This window comes from Marmota flaviventris, chromosome 4 (assembly GCF_047511675.1).
Source record: "Marmota flaviventris isolate mMarFla1 chromosome 4, mMarFla1.hap1, whole genome shotgun sequence".
NCBI lineage: Eukaryota > Metazoa > Chordata > Mammalia > Rodentia > Sciuridae > Marmota > Marmota flaviventris.
This window is the reverse complement of record NC_092501.1, coordinates 121,508,165-121,533,280: the sequence shown is the minus strand read 5'-3', so window position 1 is coordinate 121,533,280 and position 25,116 is coordinate 121,508,165. Positions and strand designations below refer to the sequence as shown.

The 25,116-nt window shown below is 38.9% G+C and overlaps 1 protein-coding gene and 1 pseudogene across 1 annotated transcript; both read left to right on the top strand.

Annotated features, from left to right (window-relative positions):
* Positions 1–427: 427 nt before the first annotated feature.
* On the top strand, positions 428–5,380 carry Kbtbd7 (kelch repeat and BTB domain containing 7). Its single transcript, XM_027928980.3, has one exon. It carries the CDS (start codon positions 917–919, stop codon positions 2,975–2,977), a length of 2,061 nt encoding a protein of 686 aa, XP_027784781.2. The 5' UTR covers positions 428–916; the 3' UTR covers positions 2,978–5,380.
* A 10,400-nt stretch (positions 5,381–15,780) lies between these two features.
* Positions 15,781–17,168, top strand: LOC114087262 (translocation protein SEC62 pseudogene; annotated as a pseudogene).
* Positions 17,169–25,116: the final 7,948 nt, after the last annotated feature.

Genomic DNA, 25,116 nt, shown 5'->3' with positions numbered 1-25,116 from the left:
TTTATGATGATTTCCTAGCAAAGAAGTTTGCAACCTTGTTTAGTGCCAGTAATTATGAAGGGGCTCCTCTGAGAGTATATATAACTTACAGTACATAAAATATATAGATCTGAAGGGTACAGTTCATTGGGTTTGGCAACTGCACTCATTCACCCGTGTCATCACCTGCCCAAACAAGAAGGAAACACTTACATCAGCCCTGAAAGTTTCCTCATTTTCCTTTCCAGTCAATCTAGCAGTCTGTTAAACCCCCACCCCTCACTCGAGAATGGCAGCTGCTATTATGTAATTTATATCATTCAGTCTTCAACAACCAATGAGATATTGTTTTATTTTACAAAGAAGATAAAACAATTTCAAAAAGAAGTCACATAATCAGTGAATAACAAAACGAGGCTTCAAATCTGGACTTCAAAGCAGTGCTCTTAACCATCAAATTCAGAGAAATTAACGCTTTTTAGTTCTGTTAATGCCATCAATCAACGACAGGAAACTTCGAAGCATTACACAAACTACAACTCCCAAGATGCCACGCGACTTCTGTCCGTCAGCCTCCGCCCGGGAGTCTGCAGAGCCCCCAGCATGCTTTGAGGCACGAAAGGCAACCTGGGAGCGGTAGTTCTCCCGAGTGCCTACCGGTATCGCCAGCGCGGCAGTGGCGGTGCTTGAGGCTCCAGCCCGCGGTCGTGTGAGGGCAAGCTGAGGTGGAAAAAGGGCACGGAACGGAAACGGTGAGTCAAGCACTGTTTACGCGATAAAGGGAGGCGGCACCGCAGCGTAGAGTTGAGTTAAGTAAGCGTGGCCAGTCTATTCTGGGACGCTTCTGTTTTAGCGTCAGCGAGCGAAGGTTGAGGAGGAGCCAGAGCCGGGTGCCCGCAGCCGTTCTCGCCCTCAGCACCCCGCCGCCATCTCCACCATGCAGTCCCGGGAAGACGCTCCGCGCTCTCGTCGCCTCGCCAGCCCCCGCGGTGGAAGGCGGCCCAAGAGGATTTCCAAGCCTTCGGTTTCGGCCTTTTTCACGGGCCCTGAGGAATTAAAGGACACAGCTCATTCTGCAGCCTTGCTGGCACAGCTGAAGTCCTTCTACGACGCGCGGCTGCTATGTGATGTGACCATCGAAGTGGTGACGCCTGGCAGCGGGCCTGGCACGGGTCGCCGCTTTTCTTGCAACCGCAACGTGCTGGCAGCTGCATGCCCCTACTTCAAGAGCATGTTCACAGGTGGCATGTATGAGAGTCAGCAAGCAAGCGTGACCATGCATGATGTGGATGCAGAGTCCTTTGAGGTGTTGGTCGACTACTGCTACACAGGTCGTGTGTCCCTGAGTGAGGCCAACGTGCAGCGCCTGTATGCTGCCTCCGACATGCTTCAGCTTGAGTATGTGCGGGAAGCCTGTGCTTCCTTTCTAGCCCGCCGTCTTGACCTCACTAACTGCACTGCCATCCTCAAGTTTGCTGATGCTTTTGACCATCACAAGCTACGATCACAGGCCCAGTCCTTTATAGCCCACAACTTCAAGCAGCTCAGCAGGATGGGTTCAGTTCGGGAGGAGACTCTAGCAGATCTGACCCTGGCCCAGCTACTAACAGTCCTGCGCCTGGATAGTCTGGACATAGAGAGTGAGCGTACTGTATGCCGTGTGGCTGTGCAGTGGCTCGAGGCTGCTCCCAAAGAGCGGGGTCCCAGTGCTGCAGAAGTCTTCAAGTGTGTCCGCTGGACACACTTCACTGAAGAAGATCAGGACTACCTGGAAGGACTGCTAACTAGGCCCATTGTGAAGAAGTACTGCTCAGACATTATTGAAGGGGCCCTGCAGATATGCTGTGGTGACATGCTATACAAATCTGTAGTGCCAAAGCCAAATAGCAGCAGCAGCAGCAGCAGCAGCAGCAGCAGTTCTGTTGTATCTGTAGCAGATAATCCACCTCAGAGACTGGGTATGTGTGCCAAGGAGATGGTGATCTTCTTTGGACATCCCAGAGATCCCTTTCTCTGCTATGACCCATACTCGGGGGACATTTACACAATGCCATCACCTTTGACCAGCTTGGCTCACACTAAAACTATCACCTCCTCAGCTGTCTGTGTCTCTCCAGACCATGACATCTACCTAGCTGCCCAGCCCAGGAAAGACCTCTGGGTGTATAAACCAGCCCAAAATAGTTGGCAGCAACTGGCAGACCGCTTGCTGTGTCGTGAGGGCATGGATGTGGCATATCTTAATGGCTACATTTACATTTTGGGTGGGCGAGACCCTATTACAGGAGTCAAACTGAAGGAAGTGGAATGCTATAGTATTCAGAGGAACCAGTGGGCACTGGTGGCTCCTGTTCCCCACTCCTTTTATTCTTTTGAACTAATAGTGGTTCAGAACTATCTTTACGCTGTCAACAGTAAGCGCATGCTCTGCTATGATCCTAGACATAATATGTGGCTGAACTGTGCATCTCTTAAACGCAGTGACTTTCAGGAAGCATGTGTCTTCAATGATGAGATCTATTGTATTTGTGACATCCCAGTCATGAAGGTCTACAACCCAGCTAGGGGAGAATGGAGACAGATTAGTAATATTCCCTTGGACTCAGAGACCCACAACTATCAGATCGTTAATCATGATCAAAAGTTACTGCTTATCACTTCTACCACCCCACAATGGAAAAAGAACAGGGTGACTGTGTATGAATACCATACTAGGGAAGACCAATGGATTAACATAGGTACCATGTTAGGCCTTTTGCAGTTTGACTCTGGCTTTATTTGTCTCTGTGCTCGTGTTTATCCTTCTTGCCTTGAACCTGGTCAGAGTTTCATCACTGAGGAAGATGATGCACGGAGTGAGTCTAGTACTGAATGGGACTTAGATGGATTCAGTGAGCTGGACTCTGAGTCAGGAAGTTCAAGTTCTTTTTCTGATGATGAAGTCTGGGTACAGGTAGCACCTCAGCGAAATGCACCAGATCAGCAGGGTTCTTTGTAAATATTTCAAAACAAATGTTTATACTATGTGGAATGTATCATTAAAAGATACCTTTTTTCCTGAAAACAAAAAAGTTGATCAGGACTACAGATTTGGTTTAGAAAGGGTAATATTTTGAAATGCTAATGTACAAAATATAAACAGTTTCTGAAATCAACCTATTTAATAATTTACTGTGCTAAAAGTCTAAAATTAAAATGTGCAAAAATTAACTACATAATTGGTTAGGATGCTTGGTGTTTTTTTTCATTGTTTTGATTAGATAGAACATTTATATTTTGTTTATTCTAATTTAGTCTGAAGTTAATTTTTAAATTCTGTTTACAGTGCCACAATTCTTTTTAATTTGTGTAACAGAAAACTGGACTAGGAATTGTTTGAGGGCTTTTGAAGGTGTATATTTTCCTTCAGAATAATGAAAGTGGTAGATTTACAAAATCTTTTAGAGAGTTTTTAGTATTCTAAGCTGAAAATAGTTTGTTAGAATTTAGTTTGCTTTTCTCCATTTTTGCAAAGAAAAAAAATTGGGTATATGTATTAAGGTTACTGAATAGTGATTTCATTTTGATAACGTGTAGAAAGACCTTACAAGGTCACAGAAAGTAAAAAAAAAAAAAAAAAAAAATCAGGATTCCACTACTTAAAGGCATTTTAGCTTTTATCTTGGGGGGGGGTGGGGGCAGCGAGATATAAAATGTATATTTACTAAATTTGACCAATTTTTCTATATCTTGAAAAAAATCCGGCAATAGCGTTACCAATTATTTAAATACCTTTCTAAACCAACCAGCCAACAAAAACTAACAACAAAAAGCAACTTGCTTTATAAATTTATAGTTTTTATTATACCTGATAACATGCTTCATTGACTCAGAGGAAGAACCCTTTTTCACTGGACATATAATTGGGGAATATAAATTTTTATCCACTGTTCATGCCTTGTCTTAAAAAGTTTATTTGCTTCCCTAAAATATTTTGGTGTATAGTTTTAGGGTTCATCTTAGAGGATTCTTTAGCAGGAAGTGATCTCTATTCTTTACTGTTTTTGTGAAGTAATATTCGGTCTGAAAATATGTATAAACTAAAAAATGTATTTTATTGAGATCAGTAGTTAACAGTGTCTATCAACTCTAAAATCAAGTGCCAGCAAAGAACTTTAAAACTTTAAGCTGTGTATAAAAACTGTTTTGTGTAGCATTGAAATATTGTCAGTTTTGTAAGTCACTGTAAATGTTCTTGATTATCAGCTTGAAGGTATTTTTGTATTAAAAGTTGACAGTTAAAGAACATAAGTGAATGATGGCATTTGGGGCCAATAGTGAAAGTATGTTTCTTTGAAAATATTTCCTAAGCAGTGATATATATATATATATATATATATATATATATATATATATATATATATATAGTTATTTTATTATGGTATTTGTATCTGTTTGGTGTTTCTCTGTGAACTATACTCCAGTCATTCTTTTTCTGTCACCATATGTAAAGGAAGGTCCAGAAATAGAGACTAAATCACACAAAACTGACATTGTTAAATACAAGATAATATAGGTGCTTACCTTTTGAAGATTAATTAATACATATGGTTGTCACATATACCTGATAAATGGTGTACATATACATATATAGATGTTTATGGTGTGTAAAGGTTTCTGCACCCATTTAGAATTATCTTCCTGAATTTCTGTTCAATAATATGCTAATTCTTCTTAGTGTTTATTATCTAGTGACAGAATGCTAATTTTTAATACTCTAGCAGAGGACAGAGGACTCTGGTCTGGAGTGAGAAAGAGATTTTTTTAAATGAAAACAGAAACAAAAGATATTTTTTAAAAAGTCCAACAAATAATGTTTTCTTCATCATTTTGATTGGCCATTTGAAAATCTACTCAACATTCCTGTTTAATATTTCTAGTGAAGAAGATGCCTGCTCTAACAATATTTGTTCCTTTAAAAAGATAAATATACTTTAGTGGCCAGAGTCTAAATTTTGTCCTATTTGCTATCAGGGATGTTATAAACACTGCTCTTAACACAGACAGCTATTTCTCAATTGGTGTTATTTTTTAGCCAACTTTTTCTTCTCTGTTAACTTCTGTTGATAGCTTTTTATTCTGTAAGGTTGAAACATGACAATTTTTATTTCAACCAGATTATTCATCTGCATAATTAAGGTATATAACTGGTACATAAGACAAATTCTCCAATTTGAGAATTCTCAACCTTTGAGTTAAAGCCTAGGCTAAATATTATTAATATCTTGGTTTACAATGAAGTTTTCTTGGGGAAGATTTTGGTTTTGTGATATATTTGTGGATTAAGGAGATGTTAACTATTATTTTTTAGATAAGTGATTTGTATGTGGTTAGTTATAAATAAAACTGGTACTAAACCCCAGGCTTCCTGTCTAATTCAGTGGTTCTGCAAAATGTATAAAACCCTTACTTGTGCAATTAGCAGTGTTGAAATCCCTTTTTGACAAGAAAGCACCCTTGTCTCACTTTACATCTCTTAGCAAATGCTCAACATAATGTCATTTCCAGGGTTACCATTTGTAAGATTTAGAATCGCTTGAATTATCTTATTTTGTTGTTGCAGGGGGTACTGAGGATTGAATTCAGGGGTACTCGACCACTGAGCCACATCCCCAGCCCTATTTTGAGTTTTATTTAGAGGCAGGGTCTCACTGAGTTGCTTAACGCCTCGCTGTTGCTGAGGCTGGCTTTGAACTCTTGATCCTCCTGCCTCAGCCTCCCTAGCTGCTGGGATCACAGGTGTGCGCCACTGTGCCTGTCTTTAAATTATCTTTTATATTATGTACCTATAGTGTGACATGCTGGGAATCACAGTTTTTTCAAATACTTTAAAATTTATATGGTAAAGGGCTAGGATATAGCTCAGTTGGTAGAGTGCTTGCCTCACATGCACAAGACCCTGGGTTCAATCCCCAGCACCACAAAAAAAATAAAATATATATATATATATATATATATATATATAGAGAGAGAGAGAGAGAGAGAGAGAGAAAGTGGCGTTGGTGTTTTCAAAAGGATTAAAGTGATTTAGCAAATGCTTGTTTAAATTTGGTTTGGGGATTGAATTTAAATTACAACAGTTACCTCCTATCCCCTCTAGTTGAGCAGTTATTTTTCTGTCTCTCTTTTGGTACCTGGCTCATAATTGAGAATATGATGAAAGCATTTGAGTTATTCCATAGGAAAATGCAAATGTTCATATTTTCCTAATTTCAAGGGTATAAATGACATTTTTGAAGTTCATCCACATAACCAGAATAAGAACACTTATGATAGAGTTCTAAGAACACTGCTACAAAAATGAATTGACATATTTCATAACATACCTAGCCCAAATGTTTGTCTAGGGGAATATTATGTCATTCCTAAAACATGAAGAAATAAGATACATTCACTGTCTGAAAGAGATGTGAAAATTAATGACTGCCTCAGAGTAAAGACAAAGTTGACATTCCTGAAATTCATGTTTCTTCTTGATATCATTTAATTTACTAAAGAAAAAAACAAATAAGCTAATAATGTATATAAAGGCTTTGAAGCTTAAGTGTTGTACAAATGTAAGTAATATTATTGTCCGAGAAAGGATGCATACATTGGATCTCAAAGCAAAACATGGTTCAAATATTGGAAACCACCAACATCATGACTATTTATTGGAAATTAATAAATATGAATGGCAAAACTTCTTTAATCAGGAGAATGGGTGGTTGGAAAGGGCATTTAACTTAAAGGAGTCTATTTTGCAATGTAGTGAAAAATACATCTGCTATTGGCTGCACATTAACCCAGGACCCATTGCTTTGTGTCATGTCATTTTTACCAATTTTTGCTGAAATTAGGAAAAAAATATCAAATGATGATTAAGTTGTAAAACTAGAAGTATTCAATTGGATTTGTCTTAATATTCATAAATTAGAAACGTAAAACATTTTCAGCCTATCTCAGTCCCTTAACTTTAAAAAACAGTTGAATGTTTTTGAAATTCTAAAGTTGCATTGCTATATTGAGCTGCAAGTTCAACTAGGAAATATTGTCACTAGATGGAAAGCAGTAGACCTAGCTAAAACTTAAGGGGATCTATAGATGTTAATGAACTAATATATTTTAATATAGAAATATCCAGGTTTCCTGAATTCTGATTCAAGCAATTTACAACACTTCTGTGGGCTTTATTGCTGTGATTGTCATTTCAAATCTCCCTATGATCTTTCTTTCTTTTTATTTATATATGACAGCAGAATGCATTACAATTCTTATTACACATATAGTGCACAATTTTTCATATCTCTGGTTGTATACAAAGTATATTCATACCAATTTGTGACTTCATACATGTACTTTGGATAATAATGATCATCACATTCCACCATCATTTCTAACCCCATGCCCCTTTCCTCCCGCTCCAACCCCTCTGCCCTACCTAGAGTTTGTATCCTTCCCATGCTCCCTCTCCCTATCCCACTATGAATCAGTCTCCTCCCCCCTATGATCTTTCCACAGTAAATTCACAGCCAAAAGTTAAATTCCGTATTCTACCCAATAATAGTGTTTCACAAACAAATGCATCTGTGTACCTTTTTAAAAATATTTTAGTTGTTGATAGACCTTTATTTTATTTATTTATTTATATGTGGTGCTGAGAATTGAACCCAGTGCCTCACACATGCCAATCAGGTGCACTACTTCTGAGCCCCAGCCCCAGCCCCTGTGTACCTTTAATACACACACACACACACACACACACACACACACATACACACGATTAAGTCTGAGTATTCCTAGAAGTGGCAGAAATTAAGCCCCCAGAGTGCTAGAATCCTCTCCCTAAATCCCTAAACTTTCCCAATCCTGTCACCTTCTCTGGGAACCTACCAGTTTAGCCCTTTCATTTATGCCATACTCCAAAAATTCTAATGCTAAAAGGAGGAAAGGGTGAATGAGCTGGGGCAACTAGCAGTAGGTTCTCACAGTTGACTAGGTGGTAATGATGCTATTTTCAAGTGAGTTTGAGAATACAGGAGACATTAGTAGATGTTTCTGGCTTCCCACATCAAGGACTTTTTGGCTCACCTCTTATTTAAAATGCAGCTAGAGTGGACCCTTTCCTACCAAGCTAACAGGTCAATTTACTTTGCTTTTCTTCCTTAAGGCTTTCTTTGATGGAGTAATTTTGTGGCTTTTTTTTCCCCCCTTTAACCAGGGATTGGACCCAGGGGTGCTTAACCACTGAGCCACATCCCCAGCTCCTTTTTTATATTTTTTTTTAGAGACATGGTCTTACTGAGTTTCTTAGGGCCTTACTAAATTGCTAAGGCTGACTTTTTTAAAAAATATTTTTTAGTTGTTAATGTACCTTTATTTTACTTTTATGTGGTTCTGAGAATCAAACTCAGTGCCTCACACATGCTAGGCAAGTGCTCTACCAATGAGCTATAACCCCAGCCCTAAGGCTGACTTTGAACTCATAGTCGTCCTGCCTCAGCCTCCTGAGCTGCTGGGATTACAGGCATGTGCCACCAGGCCCAGCTAGAGCTTTCTTATGGGCAATGCTCCTGCAATCACAGCACAGGAATTGAAGGCAATCCTTAAGCAATGGAGGATGAGAATTGGTAGGTCAGTGCCATGGCATCCCAACCTTAAGAAAGGGACACCCTACATATTTCCTCAGAGGACTTCCTGTTGGATTGAACCTCAGTCTCCCACAACAGTAATCAGTTGAGTAAAACATCTTCCCTGTATCTCAGTCTATGGTCCTTCATGTCACATTACAGAAATTTAATTTGGCAATTAGAAGCTCATTTTTTAAAATTTTTTTAGTTGTAGATGGACACATGCTTCATTTTGTTTATTTTATGTGGTGCTGAGGATCGAACCCAGGGCGTCACACATACTAGGCAAGTGCTCTACCACTGAGCCCCAGCCCCTAGAAGCTCATTGATAGTACTTTTAGAAAGAAGTTTATATCTGAACAATTTTTGCCTGGAAGGAGAAGACTGATAAGAGGGGATTAGGATGAATGAGATGATGCTCTCCTCAGCCACAAGCCAAATATGGGATTATCCCTTCTCTAAAGGGCGCAAGCAAAGTCAAGCCTCACAGCCCTCCTTTAAATTCATGTGTTTATAAAAAACAATATGACAAAAATGTTGAACATAAAAAAGCCATCAGTACAAACTGGAAGTTTATGGGAAGGACACTGGCCGGAACAAAGAAATAAAATCACCAAATCCAGAATATGGGCAATCTAACAGGACAATTGACATATAATTTCAACAATGGTTTATCTTATCACATGGTGAATGAAAGAAAAGTGACCACAACACTCGGAGCAACCAAGAGATCTTTATTGCAGCAGTGCAACAAAGAGAAAAGAAAGAAGGAAAGAAGTGGGAGGGGGGCAGCTGGGGAAGGCTTTTATAGCCCTTCTGCTGTGTTGCCTAAATCTAACAGGGTCTCTGGGTTTGCAAGCTGCTTTGTTGGCACAAAAGGGGGTTAAGCGCTCAGCCTTGAGCAGAGGCTTGGGCGTTTGGGCTTGAAGCAAACAGGTGATAAAGAATCAGAGGGTTTGAGCGGCCAGGTCATGCTGCAGCTAACTTTGTTTGGCATGTCCTGCAAACAGCTTACTCAGCCTGTCCTGCACCTAACAGTGAAAAGTGAGAAAATGGAATGGTTGGTTCCTAAGACCTAATAAGGTGGTGAATACTCAAATTGTATTTTTGGTTGCTTTTGTTTTAAGCTTATATTCTTGAACACTTTACTAAGGTTCAGGCAACAAGCTATTAAAATAAGGAACATCCTGGTCTGCTGTGGTTTTAACATCCTGACCAAAACTCAGGTTGAATTAATCTCCATTGTGAGGTATTAAGAGACAAGACCTGATAGAACTTTTTTAAAAAGGACCTGGTAGAACCCTTAAGAGGTAATTAGGGGGCTGAGTTTGTGGCTCAGTGGTAAAGTGCTTGCCTTGCACACATGAGGCCCTGGGTTCCATCCTTAGCACCACATATAAATAAATAAAAATAAAGATATTGTGTCCATCCACAACTAATATATACATTTTTAAAAAAGGTAATTAGGTTCTGAGGGTTCTGCCCTGGTGAATTAATTAATCCATAGTCTATCTCCAGAATGGATCTGTTATTAAAGCCAATTGGCTCTGTCTCTTATATGTGCAGACTTTTTTGTGGGTATGGTGCTGGGGACTGAACCCAAGGCCTTGTTCATCTATATGGCAGGCACTCTATCAACTGAGCTATATCCCCAGCCCTTATATGTGCACCTTATTTTGTGATGCCATACTCTGCCTCAGTACAATACAGAATCCCCATAAGCAAAAAGACCCTTGCCAGATGCTGAGCAGATGTTAGAGACTTCCTACCCTCCAGAATAGTGATCTAAATAGACCTCTATGTATAAATTACCCAGTCTGTGGTATTCAGTTATAACAACAGCAAACAAACCAAAAGCTAGGCATGGTGACACACACCTGTAACTCAGCAACTCAGGAGGCTGAGGCAGGAGGATTGCAAGTTCAAGAGCAGCCTCAGCAACTTAGTGAGGCCCTAAGCGACTTAGTGAGACCCTGTCTCAAAAAAAAAAAAAAAATTCCTGGTTTAAAAAAAGGAAAAAAAAAAAAAAAAAAAAAACAGGTCAAGACAATGGGCCAGAATCTGAAAGGAGAAGGAATGGTGTAAATGAGAGGATTACACTAGAACAGGAGCCAAGACAACTTCTAAAATGGAAGAAGGGGAGAGTTGACATAGATGAAAATGTTTTCTAGGTATGGCCTTGAGCTTCTGTTAGCTTGTACTTCTCTTTTCTTTTTCTTTCTTTTTTCTTTTCTGGAATTAGAATGCAAGATTTTCTGTTGAAAGAAATGGAGGCCCGTGGGGAAGGGTGCTTGAGAAGGGGAACCTACTAACCGGTAAGGTTCATTAGATCAGAGGCTATGTGGTCTACTTCATTTGTACATCTCATATAACACAAAGTACTCAGCATTCTTCAATGCCTGGGGCCTGTCCTGAACAGAATTGAACAAAATTTAAGATTGAAAGTGTTGTGTTTGTAAAACAGAACTGCTCACACTCTAAATCCTAACAATATATGATATATTAACAAATATTTCTATATTTTTGAATGGTGCTAAATATTGAACCCAGGGATGCTTTACTATAACAGGTGTTCACTTGATGCTTTGATTATATCCTTTGTGGCTTTGAAACATTTTTTTTTTCTTTTTCCCAACCTTATTCTCCCTGACCTTCTCATCCCTCATCTTTTCCCTAACTTTCTTCTTCCTGACTTTCTTCTCTCTGATCTTCTCCTCTCTGATCTTCTTTTCCCTTATCTTCTCCTTCCTGATGTCTCCTCCCTAATCTCATTTTCTCTGAATCATCTCTTTAAAAACCCCTTGTTTCCCATGATGGGCAGAATCACAGGCTTTGGGACAGAAGTCTCCTATGTTTCTACTTTGCTAGCCAAGCAATAAAACATTTTCCTTTTTCTCAAGACCTTGTCTTCATTATTGGATTGTTGTCAAGGACATAGACCAAGCTTTTGATTACATTACCGTTGAACTAATTCCCGGCCCTTTATAATAAAGTTTTGATTTTGAGTCAGGATCTTGCTAAGTTGTTGAGCTTATGATTCTCATGCCTTAGCCTCCCTAGTAATGAGATTAGAGGCACATATCACTGCACCTTTATCCTCCCTAGTTATGGGGTTAGAGGCACATATCACTGCACCCAACTTCTGTGTATTATTCTTGATCATAGGTAAGTTTGATAATCTTGACATTTTTGTCAGTTAGAATCATAAAATGCAAATAAAAAATAAAAAAAATCATAAAACATTAGTGCCCCCTTTTTAGATTTAAATTCTGAGAACTTTAAATAATTTACCAAGAATCACATTGATAATTATTAGTATTAGTAAAACTGAATTAGAGCTGTTTCCTGTCTGTTAAATCAATGTACTTTCTAGTACACGCTCTTCTCTGCTGAGTAGCTCTGTCTTGCTCAGTTTATTCATACTTATACTTGCTGAAAAGTTATAGAACCCAGATTGGGAGGCTCATCCCATGACAGAACCAATACCTGAGAGACAGTGTTGGGGAGAATAAAAGGCTTTATTCAGTGGCCAAAGAATGAAGAGAAAAGCTTGGCTTTCAAATCAGTTTTTCAACTCCAGGGAGTTGAGGGGTTACAGATACTGAATAGGAATAATGAGGGAGAGGGAAAGGCTAATAGAAGGGTGGAGTGTTCCTTTCTTTTCCAGGATTAGGTGGGGATCTTCCAGAAATTCTAGTGCCACCCCTCCCTTGTCATTCCTTTTCATGGTCTGGTTTTTCTGGTCATGATGGCTGGTAGGTGTCTATAGCCTTGGGTCAGGTGGGCTGGGAGACTAGGCAAGACAGGTCATGTAAACTCCATGTTATAGTTTTGGACAAAACATAATCTCAAATGATCTGCATGTCTACATACAGTAGAACCTGACCCAAAGGCTAAGACAACAAAGGAGACAGACACAATATGAAGGCAGAGATTATAAACCTTTTCATCCCATTCTGGTCACTCACCAAATATATATAGACCCAAGTAAAGAGTTAGTGTTTTCAGCAAAAGGGGCCTTCGGTTCCCCAGAGAGTAGCCTCTACACATTACCATCATAACCCTCACAGCAGAGGTGTGATCTACAGCAAAGCCTGTGGGGCATTAATAATGTCCTGCCCAGCTGTGTGACCTCCAAAATCAGTAATGTTTAAGTCAATTGAGACCAAGTAAAGCTAGAGAATTTATTAAGGTTTTCTTTCTGATTCTGCAATTCTATTTTAAATTAATGCCCAAAGTTGCCTCTTTTATATGAAATTTCCTGTTTCGGGAAGGAGTGCCAAATCAAGTTAGACTACATCCTAAAATGCCAGCATTTTGGGTGCTTGAGTCATTTTTGTAGTGCGTAAACGTAATCTCCTTATCTGCTCCTCTTTTGGAGCCTGGCTCATTAGCCAGAATGCCAAAAGCTCTGTCCTTGTCCCCAGTGCCAATCCAGTAATGAGGACACAGTTTTGAGAAAAAGGAAAAAGAAGGTTTATTGCTTTGCTAGCAAAGGAGAAACACAGAGGATTCCTGTTCCAGAGGCTGTGATTCTGCCCATCAGCAGGAACAGGGGGCTTTTAAAGAGGTGACTCAAAGGCTACATTCCACGTGTTCTCTGTCTGGAGTTATAATTCACTTGTTAATTTGGGAGATAGTCATTTCTGAGATCTGGTACCATCCCCAAAGTCTGGATTACTTTGATAACTGCCTAGGATGGGAAGAAAGGTAATCCTGTTTCCCCTGAGATTAGGTAGGAGGAGACGTTAGGGAGGAGCAGGGAGAGAGGAAGATAAAGAAACATGTCCATTTAAAAAATAAGTTGCAGTGGCAGAGCAGCAAGGGTTACATTCAAAGCATAAAGTGAACCATTGTCATAGGTTCATTCCCCATCACCACACACACATACACACACAAATGGAATCCTAAAGTATGTAACCTATTAAAATCGTTATTTTCACTCAGTATAATCCTCTTGAGATTTATTCAAGTTGTCATGTATGTCAAGAGACATTCCAAATGGTGAAATAATAACTGCCTAAAAATGTCCTAATAAAAGCATCGAGAACACTAAGCGCAAACTGTCAACCTTATTAAAACTCTGGAGATTAAAGATTTGCAACACTCCAAAGTGTTTACTCAAAAAAAAAAAATATATATATATGAATCTCCTACACAGGAGTTCTCAGCTCTGTGGAAGCCCTGAAACTCAACACCCTCACATCTGGGGAAATACCTGGGGCAACCAGCAGTTTAGCAACCAGTAGAAAAAGCAAAATGGATTTGTAGCCCCTTAAAAGCCCCATCCCCAGTAAACCCCTAGTTTACCTGATTGCTTCCTAAAAATTGCCAATACAGGACTTTTCTTTATTCGACCTATTTCAAAGTGCATTTATCAAAGACAAAAACCCAACAACAATGAAAAAACACAATAGTACAGCAAAAGAAAAAAAAAAGGTGGTGTCACAGTAGGTAGCTAAATAGACATGAGCAAGAGAGGTGGGGAAAGCACATTCCCCATCTCTCTCTCTCCCTCCCTCTCCCTCTCTCTTATCTATCTATAAATAAGAATATTTTTATGTGGTGCTGAGTATCAAACCCAGTGCCTCACGTATGCAAAGCATCCGCTTTACCACTGAGCTACAGCCCCAACCCCAAATTATTTTTTTAATAACGATTATAAATTCCATTGTTTACTCCTTCACTTTACCAAAGCTTGTATACCCTTATACCCCGGATTTATGGTCTATTTTTCCATTTCTTACACTGGAGCAGCCCCTCTCTGCTTGTCTAATAACAGGGTGCATTGCTTTATTTCCTATAGAGCCTTTCTCACATACTGAAATTATTGCTATTAATTTTTTTTTACTCTATAATATCTTTCTCCTCTGTTACAGTGTGTACAACATGATAGGAAGGACCATATCTATCTTTTTCACCTTAGCTACAGGCATAGAGTCATGAAAGAAGAAATAAATGTGTTTGAATTTATATGACAAACACCTGTATTTATAGCTTTTATTTAGTGAATTCTCCAGCTTTGAGGGAGAGCAATTATTATACCTTTCTTTTCCTTTTTTGGTTGTTATAGCAACCTACTGGCCTTCAGAGCTACAAATTAATTCACCCATTTTCCCAGAATAATACTCTCACTTTCCCTGAATACCAAACAATATTTTCAATTATGAGATAATGATGCTATTATCAATCACATTTCTCACACTAGATAAGGGCATTGAGAGGTTTCCTCTTTATCTTTTATGGCAGAGAAATAGAAAGGCAATAATCTGTCAAACCAGAGAATGCTAAGAAAAAACAAAGCATGTGACATACATTTCCACTTCTAATTCTTTCACATTTCTTCCATGTTCTCCAACCTTTCCACAAGCACCTGTGAATTCTATAGGGTTTGTTGTCCAAGTTGTTTGGGAAGATTTGAAAGGTAATTGCTGCAAAACAAAGAAATTTGAAGAGCTCTGTTACTGCCAAAATATTTCCTCTTTTCTCCTGTTACCTATTGCTCAAATATGTTAGATTGGCAAATCATAATACTCCTTAAAAATTTTGAAATTTGCTCTGAAAGGGTCCAACATATGCTTCCCCACCTCCCAACACCACATTGTAGGACTGGAACCAAGAATACTTTTTATTAAACTGAATTAGTCACTATGGAAAACTCATTATAAGTTCAATAAAAACAAGGTTTATCTGTGTCATTCAACCAGCCCTGAATTTAGTTTTAAAAAGGCAGAGTCTACCCTGTTTTGTTTATTTTATTTTATTTTTTGCAGTGCTGGGGATCAACCCAGGGCCATGTTTGTGATAGGCAAGCACTCTATCACTGAGCTAATCAGCCCTGCAGTCTATTTTCTAATGATAGAGAGCCTAAAGCAACTGTACTGTAAATAATGATGCATTTTGTCTTCTGAAGGCTTTGGTCACAATTTCTAGAGTCAGGCACAACCGCAGTTTGAAGGTATATGGTATAATAATTACTACCTCCTCTTCTGTAGGTCAGAATGTTTTCCTTATACAAAGAGTTGTAAGACCCATCAGTAAACCATTCTATAACCTTATATAAAAGAAGTTACACTGAAGTTATTTCACCTCCTGAGTATTTTAGTATATATAAAAGCAGTATCCACTCTAAGACATTGTGCCAATTCCAAAAATGTACAATGGGGATGCTGTCAAGAAGAGAGAAAAAAAGAAAAGGAGGGGCATTGTCGAGACTGTAGCTCTTGATATTAGATCTGGGGCTATTTTGATTTATGTGTTTGTAAGAACTTCATTTTAGTCTTCTAGAAAACTCCATCTTTTTTTATCCTTCTAAATAGACATGCTGGGTAAAAGTAAGATAAAGGCATAAAAAAATGGAAAAGCTGAAAATTAACCTTCACGTCACCTTGTATCAGTGATGTAAAGGTCAATTTATTGTTCATTTTTATGGAATTTGTGCCAAGGGCACAGGGAAAGACATCCATTATGATGAATTTCACACACTTGGGGATGGATCAATTAAAAGAATAGGAAAGAAAATATAAAGGAAGAAAAGACAAAAAAGGAAAAAGAGAAAAATAGAGATGGTGAAAAGGAAGAACCCCAAAAGGAGGAAACTCCAGGAACTCCCCCAAAGAAGGAAACTAAGAAAAAATTCAAATTTGAGCCACCTGCTGATCAAGGTTTTCTGAACAGAAATGAGGTTCATGTGTGGATCTGTGACCCAGTTCGAATTAAAACATTTGTCATGGGATTAATTCTTGTGATTGCAGTAATCAGCCTTCCCTCTTTGGCCAATAGAAATGAAAGCCGGTGCCTATCACCCCACTGTGGGCACAGGCTGTTTTGTAGCCAGCATTCTTCTTGCCGTTGCTCCCTGCATTCTCTTTCTCATCATCTGACTCATAACTGGAGGAAGGCATCACTTTTGTTTCTTGCCAAATCTGACTGTTGATGTGGCCTTCACTGACCCCTTCAGGCTTCTGTACACACACGAATACAAAGGACCAAAAGCAGACTTAAAAGAAAGAAGAGAAATCTGAAACAAAAAGCAGCAGAAATCCGACAGTAAGTCAGATAGTGAGAAAAAGGAAGATGAGAAGGGAAAAGTAGGACAAGCAAATCAGGGAACAGAAGGCTCAGGTGGAGCCGGGCTCATTGGCTCACACCTGTAATCCCAGTGGCTCGGGAGGCTGAGGCAGGAAGATGGAGAGTTCAAAGCCAGCCTCAGCAAAAGCAAGGCTTTAAGCAACTCTGTGAGACCCCGTCTCTAAATAAATACAAAATAGGGCTGGGGATGTGGCTCAGTGGTCGAGTGTCCCTGAGTTCAATTCACGGTACCAAAAAAAAAAGAAGAAGGCAGCTCAGGTGGAAAACGCATTCAGACACAGTGACAGGAGGGAAGATGACTGATTCCAACACAGTAATGGAAATGGGAATGATTTTGAAATGATCACAAGAGAACTGGAACAGCAAACCGATGGAGATTGTGAAGAAGAGGAGAAAGAAAACAATGAAGGAGAAACGCCTAAATCTTCACATGCAAAAATCATAATCTGAATAATTTGGGGACTGAATAAGTGCAAAAGGTTGGATTCTCTAGGTTGGCCAATCATCATAATGTACACATCTTTTTTGTAGCATTCTTTATATCCATTTACTAAAATCTATTTGACATCCAAGCAGCTATTCAGTTCATTTTATAGAATATTGGTACTACAATTGGTACATTCTAAAATCATTTAGTAAGTTTGTCCTTTTTACAAGTAAAATTTACAAGTAAGTAATCTTATTCATTTTGATAGTTATCAATGATGCATTTTCTACAATCACTTTAGATTAATGGCATGGCGGGGGGTGTAGCAGGGATAGAACTCAGGAGCACTTGACCACTGAGCCACATCCCCAGCCCTATTTTGTATTTTATTTAGAGACAGGGTTGCTTTGCACCTCACTTTTGCTGAGGCTGGCTTTGAACTCAGATTCTCCTGCTTCAGTCTCCCAAGCTGCTGGGATTATAGGCATGTGCCACTGCACCAGGCACTTAAGGATATTTTTGACAGTTGCATGGCTTTTTATTGTTAGACTAATCAAAATAACTTTAGAAGAAAGAGATTGCAACATTTCAGATTATGCAGAGTTATGGAGACTCCATTTTACAGTTTCGGTGGGATGAAATGTATAAATTCTTTGTTCTTGATAGTTTGCTTTTGTTTTTCATTATAAAATTATACCAGGAAATTTCTTAAGATTCTGAGTTAACAGGGTTCAAAAGCATTTTGTGGAAACAAGCCAACTAGTAACAGTGCAGCAAAACTTTGAGTTTAGCTGCAAATTCTCTTTTTCCAACTTGGGAAATCCAAACTGATTTCTACGTTTAATTCAGAGAAAGATGGTCATCTCCAACAGAGAAAGTGAATAGCATTGATTGGAAGGTGATGGGTCTTCTTCCTTCTTCCCCATCTCCTTGTAATGTAAAGCATATTCTGCATATAATTTACTAATAAAACTTTTTATTTAAAAAAAATAGACATGCTGAATGCTAGCTACACCACTGGTTGTATATCAAACTTCTACCACAGCTACACCTAGATAGCTGCTTACTGTTAAAAATTGAAGATAGTTCAATGAAATGGAAGGTTTTCCAGGGGAGGATCAGTTGTTCAGCTACACACATCTTGCATTAATTGCTTGGTAGAATTATCATGTTCCAGATTTATTTCTCTGCTTTTGAGGTTTAAATATATTCAGTTATTACTATATCTTGATGTGGTTATGTTTGGATAGTGAATCAGATTAACCAAATCAATAAGACTCAAAGATATACTAATATTTTAACTTACAATTAGAAAATATAACTTTAAAATAGACTAGATATATACGGTGATCTCTGACTAGCACATGGATCCACACTTTGTAAGAGATGAATTATTGTCAGAAGGTTGTTTGGTGGACATGGACACAGAATTTATAGAGCAAGTGGATGATTTTAGTGTTAAAAGAGGTTTAAGAGGCTGATGTATTTGTTGTCAATGAACCAAATGGACAATTTCTCTGGACAAAGCTAAATCTAAATGCCCTTGATGGCATGGTCAAGTCATTTCTAGGCTTCTGTGCTGAAACTCTGCTTGCCACAATCTTTCTTTCTCATTTTTTTTTGGGGGGGGCAGGGAAAGGTGGTTACTAGGGATTGAATTCAGGGGGACTCAACCACTGAGTCACATCCCCAGTCCTATTTTATATTTTATTTAGAGAGAGAGTCTCACTGAGTTGCTTAGCACCTCACTGTTGCTGAGGCTGGCTTTTAACTCTTGATCCTCCTGCCTCAGCCCCCCAAACCGCTAAGATTAGAGGTATGTACCACTGAGCCCAGTTCTTTCTCTTACCTTTTTTTCCCTTTGTATTATTTCTGCAGCTATATCATTTCTTCAATTAGATTTTTAGTGAGTTGTGGCATGAGACCCATTTTGTCTTTTGAAGATTCCATATCTGCTCTGATTTGTACTTATTTTCCTTATAATTTAATTATTTGAAGACCATCATATATATCTCAATTTACAATTTTATGTGTATATAGGGTGGGGGTCTGGATGCATCTCTGACCTCCATGTACTACAGTGTCTTCAGCCTATCATCAGCATACCGTTAACCTTGTACCAGTGATGCGAAGGTCAATTTATTGTTCATTTTAATGCAATTTGTGCCAAGGGCACAGGGAAAGACATACATTATGATGAATTTCATACATTTGGGGATGGATCAACTCTCTGCCTCTTGGTATAAATTCAGGAAAATATTAAACATAATCTCTGCTGTAATATTATATATTACTTCCTAGATTTTTGTCCAATGTTTCCCCAAAGCTCTGAAGTTTCAGGTGTTGATTTTTCACTAAAAAAAAAAAAAAAAGAACTAGTGGAAAAGTGACATGTGAGATGACAAAGTCAAACAACTCATTAATAGTTTCTGCCTATATTTCCCATGACTGGAATATATAATAATTGAATTATTAATTACCATGTTCAACTCAATTTGAAAAGGAAATCCTAAGGGCTGAGGCTGTAGCTCAGTGGCAGAGTGCTTGCCTAGCATGTGTGAAGCACTGGGTTGGATCCTTAGCACAACATAAATATAAAATAAAGGCATTCTGTCCATCTATAAACAATAAAATAAAAAGGAAATCCTAAAACATATTCTTGGTATAAAAGTGTAAAGAAAAATTGTTCTTTGTGTAGAAATGCAGTAATTTCTATGCAAATGTCAACAAAATTTATCTTCAGATATCAGTGTCAGATTAGGCTCAGTGGAACCCACCTATAATTCCAGCTACTTGGGAAACAGAGCTAGAAGGATCAAGAGTTCACAGCCAGGCTGGGAAACATAGTAAGACCCTGTCTCAAAAAAAAAAAAATAGCAAACAGACATCTTAGTTTCATTATGTGAAATAATTCAGTGTATGACAGCACTAATACAAAATGTTTAGCAGGAACTAGATGATCAATAAATATCAGTGTCTCTCAATATCAAAGACAAAATGTTTAACATACAATATAATTAACAGTCATACCAAGAATCAAAAAAGTCACAAATTGGCCAAATTAATTTTATTTTATTTTTTGGGGGGTGGGGTACTAGGAATTGAAGTCAGAGGAACACAATCATTGATCCACATTCCCCAGTCCAATTTGTATTTTTTATTTAGACACAGGGTCATACTGAGTTGCTTAGTGGTTTTTTTTTTTCTTTTTCTTTTTTTGTACTGGGGATTGAACTCAGAGGCACTCAACCATTGAACCACATCCCCAGCCCTGTTTTGTATTTTATTAGAGGTAGGGTCTCACTGAGTTGCTTAGCGCCTCGCCATTGCTGAGGCTGTCTTTGAACTCAAGATCCTCCTGTCTCAGCTTCCTGAGCCACTGGGATTACAGGTGTGTGCCACCATGCCCAGCTAGTGCTTTGCACCCCATGCTTGGCCACAAAGTGAGTAATTTAAAGAATGTAAGAAAAAATATTATTCCCTGCCTCCTTTTTTGTTTTTTGGCTTATTTTATCTCATATAAAGAGGCTCTACAAACAGGGAATCCCTCCAATTTATCAATTGTGTTCAATACATTAAACACATTTATTAGTAATTATTAGTAATCCTTTGTTGCTATTAATAATATTAATAATGTTCAAGACCCCCGGTTCAATCCTTAGCACCAATAATAATAATAAATGATAGGTAAAGAATGAAATAAATATATACATAATCCTTTGTTATTTATCATTAATAATCAGGTTTTCATAATCACTCTGTTTTAGTAGGATTTACTTTGTGGCAAAAAAATCACAGGATCCCCTGATTCAGAGACTGCTTCAATAGCAGATGAAGAAACCAGTGTTGAACTTTGAATGACAACCTTAAGCCAGTGAAACAAAGCAAAGGAAATGGGCCTATATCAAGAAAACTGAAGCTCTTTTCATGGCACCTCATAGGCCATTAACCTCCTCAAGATGAAGCTGAATGTCTCCTTCCTAGTCACTGGCTGCCAGAAATTCATGAAAGTGGACAATGAATGCAAATTTCCTACTATTTAGGAGAAATGCATGGCCATAGAAGTCACCGCTGGTGCTCTTGGTAAAGAATGGAAGTGTTTGGTGCAGAGCAGGCTGAACTGTGTTGTCTGCAGGGCAGGCTGAACAGATGTTGGCTGCAAGATAGCCCACGCACTCAAACCCCCCTCTATCTGGTCCTTTATCACCTGTTTGCCTCAAGTCTGAACATTCAACCCTGCTCAAGGCTGAACACTTAACCCCCCCTTGGGCCAACAAGGCAGCTTGCAGACCCAGAGGCCCCATTAGATTTGGGGTATAAAAACTCCCTCCTGCCAGGCCCCCCTCTCTCTCGCGCTCTCTCTCTTGCTCTTTATCTTTCTTGCAGGCGCTCTCTGTCTCTCTCTTGCTCTTGCTCTCTCCCTGTTCATCTCTTCCCTTTTTTTTTCTCTCTCTCTCCTTCTTTCCTTTCTCTTTGTTGCACTGCTGCAATAAAGATCTTTTGGTTGCTCCGAGTGTAGAGGTCACTTTCCTTTCAGGAAGGGCAATGTGGTCCAAATCAGTGGTGGGAATGACAAAACTTTCCCATAAAGAAGTGTGTCTTGACCCACCATCCACTGAGTAAGGGACATTCCTGTTCGGACTAAGGAGAACAGGGGAGAGACAGCATATCTTTGGTGGTGGTGGTAGAGGGTGTTGTGGATGCCAATCCCAGTGTTCTCAACTTGATTATTATTAAAAATAAATAAATAGGGGCTGGGGATGTAGCTCAAGCGGTAATGCGCTCACCTGGCATGCGCGGGGCACTGGGTTCGATTCTCAGCACCACATAAAAACAAAATAAAAATGTTGTGTCCACCAAAAACTGAAAAATAAATATTAAAAAATTCTCTCTCTCTCCTCTCTCTATCTTTAAAATAAATAAATAAATAAAGGAAGGAAGGAAGGATATTCCTAGACTTACGGATACAACTGTGTCTCATCACTTGGGGTCCAAAAGAGCAAGCAGAAACCATAAACATATCAATCTCTCTAAAGGTGATGTCTACCAAAATGCTGTCAGAAAGTTCTTACACAAAGGAGGCAAGAAACCAGGACCAAAGCACAAAGATTTAATGTCTCATTAATTCTACGTGTCCTGTAGTACAAAAATGCTGTCACATTGCTCTGAATAAACATTGTACCAAGAAAACTAAGGAAAAGGCTGCAGAATATGTTAAACTTTTCAGCCAAAGAATTTCTAGGAAGAGATGCTTAACCATTGGGCCACATCACCAGCCCTAAGTTGCATTTTATTTAGAGACAAGGTCTCACTGAGTTGCTTAGCGCCTTGCTGTTGCTGAGGCTAGTTTTGAACTCAAGATCCTCCTGCCTCAGCCTCCTGAGCCACAAGTGCCACCATGTCCTGTTATTCCTTACATTTTGACCTTGAGAATTCAAGGTGTTTTGGGGTACAGGAAAGGAAGGAAACAGATATTGTTGTGTATCATTCCCTCTATATCTGAGACATTTTTCTTTTAAAACAACCTTATCTATGGGCAATCAACTTTCTGATGGTCAATCAAAATTTGATTACATCAAATTGTTACTTGGAACTTAAGGCACCTCCCTCCCTAACCCTCCCTATTTTGGCAGTGCTCAAACCCAGGCCTCCCTCAGGCGAGGCAAGCATTCTACCACTGAGCTATATCCCTGGCCTGTTAACTATCAATTATCTTGATGAGGACTATTCTTTTGGAGCAAACTAATCCTTAATTCTAAGAAAACTAGTTAAGTAGGACTTTTTGTAAATGACATGCAAAGCATTTCTTCCCAAACGGATATGTTTATACTTTAAAGAAAGAGAGGTTCCGGGAATTTAAGTTGTAAGCAACAGAACCTTAATTTAGATCTTAGAAAATAGAACGTTTTGACTGTTGTATCTGAAAAATTCAGCAATGCCATTCACTTTAGGCACAGCCTAATCCAGAGGCTCACTGTCCTCAAGGCTTTCTCTGTACAGAAAAATATCACTAGACAATGTTTTCTCTTACTTTATGCATTGGTTAGGAGATAGGTTGGTTGTACATATTAGAAACCCTACCATTGTTTAAATAAGTTTCTCATAGAAAGAATTTCAATGTTATGTGGACCCTGATCTACAAAATCACTGGAGACCCAGGCTTTTCTGTCTTCCTGTTCTGCTGTCCTTAGGATATTGTCCTGGTCTACATGCTTCAAGCTGATTCACCTTCATGTACACATTGCAGCCACAGGGAAGGGGAAGGGGAAAAGGAGGGCACGATTCTGCCCCATTTGGTTAAATTATATATCATTTCTGATGACATGAAATTGGCCAGATCTTAAATGTACAGCCAAATGTAGGTGCAAGTGTGACTGGAGGAGTTAGTCTTTATTCTGGGTCAATGAATATCTAGCAAGAATTAAGAACTTCCTTATTCTAAAATGAGGGGGAAATGTTCAGTTAAATAACAGTCTCACAGCATGTTATCCGTTAAGCTAGATTTTATCTCATGGCAGCCAAAATGATTGCCAGGACTTTCAGGATCCACATGGTATCATCTTAGAAATCTCAATGGAAACGGGCAATATTTTGGTACAACACTCATAGAAAATTAGATTCCTGGGGGCTGGGGTTGTGACTAGCAGTAGAGCGCTTGCCTAGCACGTGAGAGGCCCTGAGTTCTATCCTCAGCACCACATAAAAATAAATAAATAAATAAACTAAGGTATTGTGTCCAACTACAACTAAAAAATAAATATTAAAAAAAAAAAAAGAAGAAGGGCTGGGGATGTGGCTCAAGCGGTAGCGCGCTCGCCTGGCATGCGTGAGGCCTGGGTTCGATCCTCAGCACCACATACAAACAAAGATGTTGTGTCTGCCGTGAACTAAAAAATAAATATTAAAATTCTCTCTCTCTCTCTCTTAAAAAAAAAAAAAAAGAAAATTAAATTCCTGGGCCTTTACTTTAGTGAGTCTAAGACCAATTTATGCAATACCTGGGCCTGATCTTCCCTGACTTGCTGGAAGGTGAATGGTTCTGGCCAAGAAGATGACCAAGGAGAAGAAGACCAAGCTTCTGTTGAGAAAATAAGAGATGGGGCTGGGGTTGTAGCTCAATGATAGAGCACTTGCTAGCACGCGTGAGGCACTGGGTTCTATCATCAGCACCACATAAAAATAAATAAATAAAACAAAGGTATAGCTGAGTGCGGTGTCACATGCCTGTAACCCCAGCAGCTCGGGAGGCTGAGACAGGAGGATCGAGAGTTCAAAGCCGGCCTCAGCAAAAGTGAGGCACTAAGCAACTCAGCAAGACCCTGTCTCTAAATAAAATACAAAATAGGGCTGGAGATGTGGCTCAGTAGTCAAGTGCCCTTGAGTCCAATTCCGGGGACTAAAAAAAAAAAAAAAAAGCATAAAAAAAGAATTATAGATTAATGATGAAAACTGGAAATTTCTTAAGCAAATTAGGCTTTCTAGGAACATTTCATCATTTTCTGTGCCTCAATTGACTTTGTAGTATTGTGCAAATGTCATTTACTTATCTCTCTCTTTGTGGAGGCTCGGATCATTAGCCATAGTACATGGTTCAAAACTTGGTTTCTCATACATTGAAGAAAAGACAGCCTTATTAACAAATGGTGCTGGGAAAACTCATGATCCATATGTAGAATAATTAAACTAGACCCTTATCTCTCTGTACCTGTACAAATCAACTTAAAATGGGTCAAAAACCTTGGAATTAGAAGAAAACACAGGGTCAACACTTCAGCATGTAGGCACAGGAAACAACTTTCTCAATAGAATCCCTAAACCTCAAAATAATGCCAAAAGTTAATAAATGGGATGGCATCAAATTAAAAAGCTTCTGCACAGGAAAGGAAACAAGAATGTGAAGAGAGAGAAAACCTACAGAATGGGAGAAAATTTTTGCTAGCTACTCTTCTGACAGGATTAATGTCTGGAATA